General features: G+C 37.8%; 2 protein-coding genes across 2 annotated transcripts; both read right to left on the bottom strand.

Moving 5' to 3' along the window:
• Positions 1–1,739: 1,739 nt before the first annotated feature.
• On the bottom strand, positions 1,740–4,330 carry LOC130747603 (subtilisin-like protease SBT1.6). The gene has a single exon (XM_057600580.1). The coding sequence runs from the start codon at positions 4,302–4,304 to the stop codon at positions 1,992–1,994; it is 2,313 nt and encodes a 770-aa protein (XP_057456563.1). The 5' UTR covers positions 4,305–4,330; the 3' UTR covers positions 1,740–1,991.
• Positions 4,331–11,334: 7,004 nt separating this feature from the next.
• On the bottom strand, positions 11,335–12,844 carry LOC130747604 (actin-depolymerizing factor 5). Its single transcript, XM_057600581.1, has 3 exons — positions 12,733–12,844; positions 12,306–12,565; positions 11,335–12,057 (listed from the first exon to the last, which is right to left on the bottom strand). Exons 1-3 carry the CDS (start codon positions 12,841–12,843, stop codon positions 11,907–11,909), a joined length of 522 nt encoding a protein of 173 aa, XP_057456564.1. The 5' UTR covers position 12,844; the 3' UTR covers positions 11,335–11,906.
• Between the last annotated feature and the right edge of the window lie 1,107 nt (positions 12,845–13,951).

Consider the following 13,951-nt stretch of genomic DNA (forward strand, 5'->3'; position numbering starts at 1 on the left):
GGAATGGTAGAGAATGGGCTAGGGTTGCGTTTTATAAAAGAGAATAAGTCGAGCCATTAATACATTTTCAGGTTAACTAGGCCCAGGCCAACTAGTTGTTTTTTAAAAAACACTCAATTTCATTGGCAAAAAATTAAAAACTTTTGTAATTCTTTGGTGGATTTTGTTTAGGGTTTGAAGAGCTTCACTTGAAAATGAGTGGCAACGACAATGTTGAAAGCTCTAACATTGGAGGTAATTTATACTTGGTCCATTAATATATGATATTCATGTTCGATTTAGACGATTTTAATCAATTTGGATGTGTAAAAACCATTGCCCTTTTTTAGAAGGTCAAATCTTGTTAGGCCCAACGAGCACGTCCAGCCCAATGAAGTTCAGCTTGCCAAAACAAAAAAAAAAAAGAGAAATAAATCATAAAATGACCATTTGAGCTGCATGGGCAGACCCTCATGGGCTTGAGGGGCCCGCCCGGTACACTTTTAACAGTTTAACACCTGTCACCTGTTGGCTTCTTGGCACAGCCAACCTTGCAATTGTTGTGCACGTATTGAAAATCCAGAAATTTGCACACAAATTTTGGTGAGCTGAGCTTTAGACAAGAGAGAACTGGATATAAACTTGTTGTGGTCTTGCCTTGGGTTATGCTTTACATCTCCTAGAACTACATATGTACATCTAAACATGTAGCTGTCACAAGTTGACAAAAACAAAAACATGTATCTCACAATAAACTGTAACTCATGATTTATATTTATTGCAATTAATGTGCACTTTAACTGGTAGCTTATCTTCATTCCACGGGTAACGGACCACATATCCTCCTACAAATTGAACAGAGAAAATGGACAGTGAAGGCATCAGATGCTTTTGTTATCTTTATTTTTTTTTCATATTTCGAATGTGGCCCCATATTCTAGAATTACAACTCAACCGACTATATACTCTGAAGTCTGAACACCGAATCCGAATATTGCAGAAAAAGAAAATGTAATTTTAGACTTGAAAAGTTAGAATGCAAATTGGTTTTGTATTGCTTGTGATTTGTCCTTCTACTCTTCACTGCAGCAAAATTATAATTAAACAAAATTAGCAAATCAATACACGTGGTTCTATAGTAAACCAAATTAAAGAAATTTAGTAAAGCCTGGTTGCGCGTGACTGAGAAGTTCATAATAAGTAAAACATTCCAGACAGGGAACTTTACCATCTTGATTTGTCGTCCCTTTGTTCCCTATTCAACCTTGAGTTCAGCCAAGTCTACAGGGTTTGGTGGCCCTTGAAAGTACTAAGCATTCACAAAGAAATACTAGTACTAGAGTGCCCGTTACTCCTTCTATCACGTTAGTTTCCATCTTCTTTATCACTTTGTTGTTTAAAATCTACATCATCAATTCAATAGAAAATGAGTGTAAAAAATGAATCCGGAATCATGTTGTCCTTCAAGGACAGGACGGATGATAACATAACATCTGATCAGGAACATGATGGAGAAAATAGATGGATGGATGGAAGCACCAATTGATGAGTAATACTCTATCTCTATCAAGGTTGAATCCATAGGAAGAATAAGGAAAAGCTAACAAAAAGCCTAAGAACATTAATAAACTGTTTGCATTTGCCATTTCTTCTTACATAATAAGCTGTGTATAAACTCTAAACTCACAGATAATGGTACAACTTTTTTTTTCTTACTGCACAAGGTCAAAATAAAATCAAATACAAGTGTAAAACAAAAATCACAAATAACTTATCTCGTAATTTTTTAAATAATTATATAAATACAAGCTAAAGCAACCAAAATCTTTGAAAAACAACACAACAAAGGAACTCCAACCTAGTTATTTTAAAAAAGTGGTTCCCCTAAAAAAAAAATCGCACATTCCTAAATTTAAATAAAAATAAAAATTAAGAAGTGAACTGAGTTGTAAGTTGTAACTAGACAACTCTAGCAGAGTCGTATTGACCAAAACGACATTGGTTGAAGCTCTCTACAACGGTTCTATTTGAGTAACCACAATGGGGCTCCGAACCACGTGCTTCCCATCCGTCCACGTAAGCGACCCGAATACCGCCCCAGAAGGACCCATCTTCAGGAATCGGGTCTCCGCCGCCACCGTCACCACATAACTCCGCTTCTTCACCGCCTCAGAGAACACAAGCCGCGACGGCTTCACCGTCACCGTCACCCCCTTCATCTGCGACTCCACACTCACTCTATAAACCGAGTTCGCGGGCCCCACGTTTGTCACGGTTCTTATAAACGTCTTCGTCGTCAAACCCTTCGACCCCACCGGAAACATAGCCACAAACGACGGGTAATTCAGATTCTCCGGCGACGGCTTCCTCGCCGGACAACTCACCGGAGCACGTGTAATTACCTGAATAACCCTCGGCCCGTAACCGATTCCACACAAGAAGTTTACATAATCAGCACCAGTGATATCATAGACCAACCCAGGATCCATTGCAAGACCCAAATTGACATGACCCGCACCGAAATCGTAGGGAGTGGAACTGTTCCCGGTGGCTTCATCGGTCAGGATCTGTTTCCGGTTGTCGAGAACAGTTGCGGTGGTCATCATGGCGGATCTCACGGCGGCGGGGCTCCAATCTGGATGTGCTGATTTCAGCAACGCCGCGGCGCCGCTTATATGAGGGCAAGCCATGGAGGTCCCGGACAAAATATTGAACTCGGTTCTCCGTGAATCGGAATCCAGACCGGTTGGACCGACGGCGTCGGTCCACGCCGCGAGGATGTTGACTCCGGGAGCGATTAGATCCGGTTTGAGAATCTGAGGGTTTAAACCGTTTGGTCCTCTGGCGGAGAAAGAAGCGAGAACCGGCGCCGGTTTGATTCCGAGGATCGTTCCCTTGAAATCGATCGTGGCGGTTGGGTTTGTGGAAGAAGAGATGTAGGCTTTGATTGCATCTCCTTCGTTGGATCCAACGGCGCATGCTGGAAGAAGATGAGCATCTCCGACGAGTCCTTCACCGTTGGAGATTCCATTCGCCAGAATCATTCCGATGCCGCCGGCTTTCTTCACTACCAGCCCCTTCGCAACCCTAGGGCTGCTTCCTCTATCGCAGACCACGATTTTCCCCATCACCTGCTTCGGATCGAGAGAGCTTTCCATGCAGAGTGAATCTCCCAACACCCCTGATTTCCCAGGATAGACTAATTGGTACATTTTCCCGTTCAACGCTGGACCGGCGTAGAGAGACACGCCGGAGAGTCTCCGACCATCGCCGAGAACCACCTGTGAAGGGAAATCCCGATCGATTGTGCCTGCTCCCACCGTCGTCAACCATGGAGCGAGGTTGGTCACTGACATGCCGCTTGGACCGTCGTTGCCGGCGGAGGAAGAGACAAACACTCCTCTGGAAACAGCGCCGTAGGATCCGATTGCGATGGGGTCCAGGTAGTAGGGGGATGCAATACCGTCACCGCCGCCGATGGATATGGAAATGACGTCCACGCCGTCGTTAACGGCGGCGTCAAAGGCGGCGAGGATGTCTGAATCGAAGCAACCGGAACTCTTCCAGCAAACCTTGTAAACCGCCAACCGCGCTTTGGGAGCGACGCCCTTGGCGATCCCGGAAGCGTAACCAGACATGCTTGCTTTGAAGGAGTAGCGACCGGCGGCGGTGGAGGCAGTGTGGGTGCCGTGGCCATCGGCGTCACGAGGGGATCGGAATTCAACGGTTTCATTGATGGGGTTCATTGAACTAGCACCAGCCTCGTGTCCTTTGGAGAAGTATCTCGCTCCAACCAACTTGCGGTTACAGTTTCTGGGTGAGAATCTGACTCCGGTTTCACAAACCCCTTTCCACCGGCGAGGGATGGGGCCGAGATTCAAATCGGAGAAGCTCCGGCGTTCAGGCCAGACTCCGGTGTCGAAGATACCGATGATGACATCGGAGCCATAGTCGGATTCAGACCAGAGACCCTGCTGGTTGCGGAGGCCGAGGAACTGAGGGGAGCGCGTGGTGTGGAGGTGGCGGCGACGGTCCTCGAAAACAGCGAGGACAGAAGGGTGGTGGCTGATGGTGTCGGCTTGGTTCTGCGTGAGCACGGCGGAGAAGCCATGGAAAACGGTGTCGTATAGATGGAGGATTTGGGTGTGTTGAGTGAACTCAGAAGTGTACCAGTGGTAATGGGTAGGGAAAATTGAGGGTTTCGATGTGGAATCTACACGGAAGATGAAGGTTTTTGAAGATGCTGCTTCAACTTCATCCGCAGAAGAAGCATTGAAGTTCTGGGAAAGTAGAATGAAGAAGAAGAAAAGAAGGTTACTACCCATTTTGAGACACTGGTTAGTGAGTGTGAGTGAGTGGCAACTGGCAAGTTAATATATAGTGTTTATAGCAGTTGCAGCAAAGAGCTTTTTCTTTTTCTTTTTCTTTTTCTTTAAAAAAAGATAAAAGGAAAGGAAAATATTAAAAAAAATAATATTTGTTGTCTAATACACCAAGAGATTAAGATAATCTATTTTTAATCACGAATCTAGGGAAGTGACAGAGTGGGTATCTATGTGGATATGGATACTGCAGAAGACGTTAATTTGTCGTCATTTAAGACTAATGAGTCAGCTGAACATGTGCTAGATTTTGTATACCATTGCAAAAGAAATATTTTGAGCCGCATAATTTCTCAATAAAAACTAAAATTGGCTTGGCACCGTTCTTTAATTATTGGAAAAAAAGTATTTAACTTTTGGAATATTTTATTTAATTATGGAAAATCTGAAAGTGGCACCACTTGCAATAATGCAAAGTACTATGCGGTATGATGGTGAAAAACTAAACAAGATGTGCCCTGGTTTTTTCCATTTTTCAATGCTTGCTTGAAAATGACGCAGGTGGAAGCTTTTAAGTCCATTCCCATTCAATGTTTATAGGTTTTTTTTTCTTTTTAATTTATTATTCAATTTGTAATGGTCAAAAATAGCAAGAAAAAAATTAATTGGACCGGGATAGGGTAGAAATGAAAGCAATACTAATTAATAACGTAGCATGTGTGACTTTTGTGTTTTGTATTGGGTTTATGTGTCCGCTCTAATATTACCTTATTACCTTATTTGATCGTAACTAGTAGTACTGTGATTTTTAGAAGTTATAAAAAAAAATGTAAAGATTTCATTAAAGTTGCATTATGTATTATACACACAATTGCCATGAGCTATCTTCTCATACCGTTATTCCATGCCTTTTTCCCTCTATGCTGATTGCGAGCCTTACCTACTAGTATTATATATTTGTCTTTTTTGGTGTTGTATTATATATTTGTCTATCCATCATGTTCTTATTTTTTTCTAATATTTATCTTTACATTTATCTATTTTATATATTTTACTAATTTTATCATAAATAAGTTGGTGTACAATAAAAAGAGCTTAAGAGTTTTAAGTACCGTTAATTATATATTATACACATTAATTTAATTGTTTAATTCTAAAAGAAGAGTTCATTTGAGCAGTACTCTTGTTTGGTTATAAGAGGAAGATTAAAAACAAACAGAACTGTGGAAGCACGTTAAGGCACAAGGCTTCAATAAATGAGAAGGAGGGAGTCTCCAAAATCGGCGTGAGAACACTTCTAACATGCTTGTCGCGCTAATGAGTTAGCCGCATTGTCCTTTTCTCTCATGACATAAGCAATTTGAACTTGCCAACCCCAAGCGGAATAGCTTTAGTTCTTGAGACTGCATCTCTAGACCAAAAGGTAGACGAGTCAAAGTTCAAACGAAATGTCTCAACCACATTAATGCAATCTGAAAAACATGTACCCTAGCTCCCAAGCATGTTTCAACCCCAACTCCATTCATGCAAAAGAAAATGTCAAATATAAAATATGAATCTTGTTTCGAAAATCGAAGAAAAAAAATGTCACATATTTTTAAAAGAAAGACACTTTAAAATTTTCACTATAAACTCCAAAATCTCTATACACGATCCTGACACACAATAAAAGAACACACCTCATGTACACACCACATTTTTAACCATAATAGTTATTTCTCATTCAACTAGAAAGGGAAGCACAAACTTAAAGCCCTTAAAAACATAAGATCATGTATTAGAGATGTCCTAGCTAAGTGATAAATGAATACTAGTGTTTTTTATATGAATACTGATTTATTTATTTTTGTTTAGCTAGGAAGAAAGTATGGAACAGCACTTTACATTACTTGATGTTCCCAACAGCATCCCCTTTAATGCAATTACAATTTACAAAAAACTTGTTTAGGGAAATGTTTGCATGCTTTTGATTTGCAGAGCTGAGGGAGTAGTGGATGCAAGTGCTTGAGAGGCGCGTGGAAAATAAATGCAAATTAGCTTTTCTTCATTCAGCAATCTATTGTCCCCTGGGAAAAGTGTCCTCATTTTATCGGACGGTCCAAATTTCATTTAGTGGGCCACCATCAATTTAGATGAACGGCAGAGATTGCGTTTGCTAAAACCTTTGTGGCGTGAAGAACATCGATGATTTCAGTCATTCACGGCCCCAACAGCAGTCTGGTCCCACATATCATCAACCTTCTTCTTTAGTTTCTCATTGAGCTGGAAAGTTGTTTTGTCAGTATACTTTGACGATGAGTTCTGGTGATGTTGAGTGAGTCAACTCGGATTAGAAGAATTCAAACATAATGAAACATGTATCCATGGTGGTCCAAACCAAAGCCTTTAATAATTTATTCACTACTTTAATTTTATTTTTAAAGCCGATACTACTACTACTCTTAAAAATATTATTAAGATGTTTTGATATTTTTTGAGACCCACAAATTTTGGGTAGGTGGTAGACATATTAAATTGTGAGATTTTGCAATTAGATTTTGCAACATTGCCCTACATAAATTATCTCATATAAAACCATCTAAATAGAAGTCATTTTGTTTTTAACTCATTTTTATCCAAACCAAACTAATTATGACAATGTTGATCCAAACGGAAAATTAGATTAGGCCGGGTGAGTGAGTTGGGTGATTCAATCTTGCAATCCGCTCCTCACAGCCTACTCAACCAAATTATTGCGATTAATTTATTGGCGTCAACTCACTAATTCTCCCTTTCCTTTATATTTAGGTGAGTTTTGATGGCCAACCCGCTCACCCACATTTCTAACTTTTATAATGGGTCAAGCAATGATATGAGTTGGGTATTCCAACTTATTTTTATTGGCGACTCAACTTGTTCTATCTGATTTAAGACGAGTTGAAAATTAGTCAGAAAATATTGATTTACTTTAAAATCCCATATGAACACACATTGCAAAATTGATCATTTTCCTAACGATGTGTTTGAGGGACACAGCAAATTTTTGTAAGAAGTTTATCTAATTAAAATATATTTTGTGCAATTTTTTAATCAAACCATAACAACGATTAAAGAAGCTTGATTTTCTATTTTTCTCAATTTACAACAATTTTAAACACCATGGTAGTTTATTTGCAAGTGAATGAAATAAGTATAATTTAGACAACATAACTTTACTGGATTGATTGCTTATCCACTAAGGTTTTGTTCACAAAGTGAATCTAGGAGACAAAGTTAGATCCAAAACGGCCTCTAACTTAATCATAAAATACAATAGTTAATAAACATTTGCCAAAGACCCCCTTTATCTTTATACATGCTATGCCATTGTTTGGTTAAAATCATTCCCCTGTTTTGTCTTTATAATGCTTGCATCCTGCTGATTTCCAGTTTCCATTAAGTTTAGCTTGGAAGCTGGTTTTTTATATTATTATTTTTTTATCGAGAAGCTAGATGTTTAATTATAGTGTTAATTTTCTTTGGAGGGTGGATCCAAGAACCAAGTTGGAAGTTTGATTTTAGGGCCACAGCCCACAAGCACAGTGATGGCTGGACTGGATAAATATATTTTTAGCAAATGTTGGTTCTTTTTTTTTTCCTTTCATTTGTTGAGAGCAACGCTAGACTGCATAAAATGAATAGTCTAATTTATCAACCAAGCCTAACATACTTTAGGCTACATATGAGACGCCTGTGGTGATAGAGGTGCCAACCTGATCAACCCGGCTGGCTCGCTCTGGTTGACAAGAAAGTGAATTGAGCCACTATGGCTCATTTTTGGCGAGATAGAAAAAGTTTAACCCAACTGGGTTGACGGGTTAGCTCGATAAAAGGAAAAGTTAAATAATGAAGTTGCCAATGAAATGAAATATCACTGCATTGTAATGATATGGCATTACTCTTTATTAAGGTTTGAGATTTTGAATACTATTGTATTTTTTTTTTGTCAAAATACTATTGTTTCTGTTTTTTTTTGTTCAATCAAATACCCTTTGTTTGTAACTGTAGTTTGGATTCGGCCTGACCAAAATCTATATCCAATTATCCATTAACAAAAGAAAAAACATGGCTTTAACATGGTTATAAGTTGAAATGAACTTCCCCATAAATATGAGGCCTTGGGTTGTGGTCCATGACAACATGAGGGCTAGGATTATTGGCCATTCAAATTTCTTCAGCCTTCTTTTGTTTATGTTGCCTGGGTTTGGCCCAGTTTTTAATTTATTGAGGTCAGACTCACTTAACAAAAAAAAATACTGAGATTTCTCAACCAAATTAGTTCAATAATTAAAAGAGTTTTTTTTTTCATCAGAAAACTAATAAAAACTATTGATAAACAAGTCAGCCTCTCAAGATAAGAGTCTCTAACTAAAAAAAGGAAACGCTATGCAACAAACACCCAAAGTAGGCGAAGAAACACCTGATTTCGCTAGACAATCTGAAAGTGTTTACACTCCCTCAACACATAGTTGAATGTCACCACCTAATCTTGAGCAAGCCACTCATTTTCCTTGATACCACTAATAATCACAACAACCTACCGCAATCCTCATCCTCTAAAGACTTGGGAAGCTCCGCACAATCCACCTCACAAATAACCACCATATAACCACGGCTCCAAACAAGGGCAAGTCTATCATGCAAGGTTGTAGATTTTTCCAACAACGGGTTACCTCCCACCCCATGGGAATGAAATCCGAACAACCACTTACTACGAACATCCCATACCATCGTACCATGCCACCACCTCCCATATTGTCCTCATGCTCACAAATACTACCATCCACATTGAGTTTTACCACCTCAACCGCTGGAGGATGCCGCCTAGCACACATCATCGCTGCACTATCCTCCATAATCTTTGTGATCCAGAAAAATCATAAACTCATCGTGCTCATGACAAATCCGGCGTTGTGCTTCTTGCTCAGTCCATGAGTTTTTTTAAAATATCGTGTTATTTATAAAAAAATTATTTTAACACCTGAGAAAATTATCGTAAATAACATATATGTTACTTTTTATAACAATTAAAAACATATTAGGTGAATTAATTTTAAACATCATCATTGTCCTATATTGACATACAAGTATGTTAATTAGTTGAAAACAAAGATATACAAGCTAAATTTGTGTTTTGAAAAAAAAAACACAAGTATACTAACACAACTAAATAACTCATCTTTCGCCAATGCCCAAATGCTAATATTTAGCTTTAAGATAAGAGACTTGACCATATAAGGTTTTGGAAAATATACTGACTAGTGTGCATTCATTGTTGAAACTGGGGAGGGTGATTTTTAAGTTTAATACAATGTGAGACGAAGGTTATTTTGCAATATTGTTTTCCCCATTTGTGAATAGCAAGGGCACGTGAAGCCATTGATTAGGCTCATTGGAGTTCATCTTTTAGTTTTTTTCCCATATATCACGCAGGGGGTTTGAGAACAAATCATTGATCAGTTAGCACAACACAAAACATTGTTTTTTTCTTTCTTTCTTCAGGAACAGTCTATTTGAACAACCAACCATAGTCCATAGTACCAAACAACTTCTAAAATATATACTTCGACTATCAATCTTGTTCAGTTTGTTTCCAATTGTTAGCAACACTTATCCTCAGCATACCAACTTTTGTACATAGATAGTAGGATCAATTGATTATATAACTATTTCTATTTAAAACCCATTTAATATACTCTACTATTAGATAATAATTAATAGTAATGATTTAGTTTTAATGCTGAACAAATGATTAAAAAGGCATGTGAAGTGACAATTGCATTATTGAACCAGAATAATTAGCAAATAAAATAGAGTAGTTGAGGTGGGGTTGTACTAGTGCTGATCATAAGCATCAATGATCAAGTTGTTCACAGCAGTACGAAAACGACATAGTGATGAAACATTCAGTTACCCTGCCAGCAAACAAACTGTGAGCCCAGCCCAAATCAATGTTACCAACCAGAACATCAGTCCAAGTTGAGACAAGTCAAACCTTGTACGTAATTTATGTCTGAACTGAAGTTAGGCTTGAATTTTCATTTTTTGCGTATAGAAAGTGAGATCTAATCTTATGTGGCTTATGAGTAATTTTAAGAGATGCTTATCACATTGATGTGTTCACGTTCGTATGATATGTTAGGCACTTAGATACGAACCATATATTTAGAGTGAACATCATTATCAAAGTATAGGATATTAGATAATTAAGGCATTTTAATATATTTTTTTTGCTATCTTATGTTATGTGTATTCTGATTTGCATTCTTGTGATTTAAGATTGATAGACTTCATAACTTATTAACAATTCTTGTGATTTAAGCTTCGAGAAATTTAGAATAAAAGCATGCAAAAGCTTCCAAATGTGTTGCCAGGAAATTTCACAATGATGGTACATGTACCCCAATGCTAACCAAACCCAGCAATCCTAAGAATTTCTGCAGGGCTACATATCTCTACAATTTTGTCTTCTGTCCAAAGGGTCAAAAGAAAAGAACCAAAAGAAAATGTCATGAGAAAATGGCAGGAGTAATAGATAGTCCAGCCTGTGAGTGATGTTATATATATTATATTTATTTTTTAATTTTATATATGTATTCACTATTAGTATTTAGTAATTACTCTTCATCCATTCCCCACAAAATGGAGTAAGCTAATACAAAAACTTTTGACTTATAAAAGGTCCTTCAATGCTTAACTAATTTTTTTTTGGTTACACAATGCTTAACTAATTTAAAGCTGTATCTTTCAATCTCAATTCAAGTAAAAAATATCATTATTTCTGATTTTCTATTTGTGGTTTTGTACAAATCAATGGATCAGCCCTTGTTAGCAGTGCCTGCGGTATTTGACTGGATCAAACACTAAATAGCCCAAGTAAGCAAACTCAATCCTTAACAATAAAAATCTCAGATTTGACCAAAAAAAAAAAAAATCTCAGAAGATTAGAAGAACAAAAAAGACTATAAAAGCATTAATTAAATACAAGGTAAGCATCCACTTTCCATCAGCAAAGTTGAGCTAATCCATTCCTTTCCATTTCAACAATTCTCATCATTAAAGATAATACAACCAAAGGTAAGGTTTGTTGCCCTTAACTTATCATACACCAGACAGTCATATATATTACATACAACTCAATTATTATGACTAGAGATTCAAGATTAGATGCTCCACTTACATCACAATTGTGCCAAAAACCCAACATAATTCAACTACCACAAGCAAAGAAATCAGAATGAAAAAAAAAAGCACATGTCCCACTGTCACTGGACTGCAGTTACTCAATTATATATAATTATTAATAATAAGAGTAAGATTTACGGATTAATTGATTGATTAGCGAGTTTGGATCCTCCGCAGTCAAAGAAACCCTATATTCACGTAGTCATACATTCTGAGCCGTTCGATCAAGACCAGACAAAGACCACTCAAATCTTAGGCTAATCTAAAATTTCTGCCGACCGATCTTGATCAAACGATGCATATTTTTTTTTTTGACCGCGTGAATATAGGATTGTCCTGACCGCAGAGAACTCAAATTCTTTGATTAGCTTGGCACATAATTAGGGAGTTTCTAATCCGCATCTACTTGGCTCTGTCTTGAATTACATCAAATCCCATCTCAGTTGGATCAGTGGCCTGAAGTTCATAGCTGATTCCATCAAGAGCTCTTCTCAACCCATCTTTGGATGTTGCGTATAGAATCTTAGCTCTTATCCTTGATGCTGTTGGAGACCTGAAAAAAACAAACAAAATTTCCTAAAAATCAATAACCCCTTCTTCACAAATCACAATCCACATCAATCTCCATATTCATACACACCAATTTCACCTAAAAATTAACTTTTAGTTCTCATCTGGGTAATGGGTCACTTTCCCAAACCATTTTTCTCAACAACATTACTAGTATCAGAGTCATTCACACTCTCACAGACAATTACACAAGCACCTTGTGGGTTTGACAAATTTATATCATAATCATACCATGCGATGAAGAAGATCTTGCTCTTGCGGCAGTTATCGACGGTGACGAAATCGAAGTCGAAGACGGCGTATCTGCAGTCATCGCCGGGCAAGGAGGCGGCGAGATCGGCGTAGCTCTCGCCGGGACCACCCACCTTGTCGACAGTAACAAGACGGGACCTCTCGTCGATCTTGAAGACTATGTACCTGTGGACCTTCTTCCACTTCATCTCCATGAACGAGTTCTTGCACTCATCCGTCACCCACATCCCTGTCGTCGCCTGTGAATCCAGTCACAACAACAAACATTGACAACAGTTAATCTCAAATTCATGATTAAGCAGGTAATTAGAACAGAGCAAAAATGAAGATCATCATAGAGTGAAAATGATGATGATGATCGAAAGCTAATAGAGGAATGGAAGAGAGTTTGATGAAATTGGAGTACCATTTTGAAAGCCATCGCCATTGTTATCTGGTGAAGAAGAGAGAAAAGGTGAGTCTTCTTTTTCTGCTTTGATGATGATGGTGAGAAGAAGAGAATAAGGTTGACACGCATTGAAAACAAGAGGGTGGGACTGGGGTCTATATATAAACAGGGGCTTGATGAGATTGCCACTGGTGTTTCATTGTATTTACAACATTGACCTATATTATGTCTTAATTTTTCATAATTTGTCGGGGCGGAAAATAGTTTATCGGTGGGGGTAAGTCACTGTTACTAGCCGTTGATTCATGATCGTCAGACTAGCCATTGGTTTATGATCGTCAATTGAAAAATCATTATATCAACGACTATATGAGGACATTAATTATCGAATTTGATAATTAAAATTATTTAATACTTACTTCTTGTGTTTTTATTGTTAAGTCACATTTTAAAAGTTTTTTTATGATTGATTATTTTAAACCTTTACCGTTAAAATTTAATCATCTATGTTTAATTATTTAACACTTACCAATAAACTCTCTAATTTTTCAATAAGGGTAATTTAGGAAAATTAAATCTTTAGAGATATATTTGGTGTCTGAATTAGTCAGGGGGTGATCCAATATAAGGGTCATTCAAGTTGTGCTTAAAGATTATGAAGGCGAGAAGAAGACAACGAGTGTATACACTCTGTCTTCATACTTTAGATAATGTGTCTTCTAGACTTGAGGGTTGGTCAATGTTGATCTGTCTAAAGAGTCACTTAAATTGTATGTTAATTAGGGCAACTCATTCTCCTGGTTGTCTTGATTGGGTTTATGGCTACCAGTTGTGACTAAAGCCTTGAGCCGATCTCATGAAAGCGGTGAAGAAACAAATGATATTCTCATCCATCAGGTGACCTACTCATCCAACGAGAGATCCTATACTATTGTAGTAACTTGTGTATGCTTGGGTCGCTTTTGTTTAAGGTCTAAGTCTTTGGAAGATTTAGGGCTAGGGCTAGGGCTACATCTTCTTCCTATTAAAGGAACAGTTACTCATTGCAATAAGAATGTTCACTTGAATACAAAATCAGGTAGGTTTAAAACCCTAATTACAAAAGGGTTTCCAAACTTGATCTCTTCCACCGCTTAAACTATGTGAACAATGTCCCTTTATATAAGCTCTCCTACTAAATCTTAGAAATATTTATTATATTTTTAATACACTCCCCTTATATTTATTAAACTTTTAC

The sequence above is a fragment of the Lotus japonicus genome, chromosome 3, assembly GCF_012489685.1.
Source record: "Lotus japonicus ecotype B-129 chromosome 3, LjGifu_v1.2".
NCBI lineage: Eukaryota > Viridiplantae > Streptophyta > Magnoliopsida > Fabales > Fabaceae > Lotus > Lotus japonicus.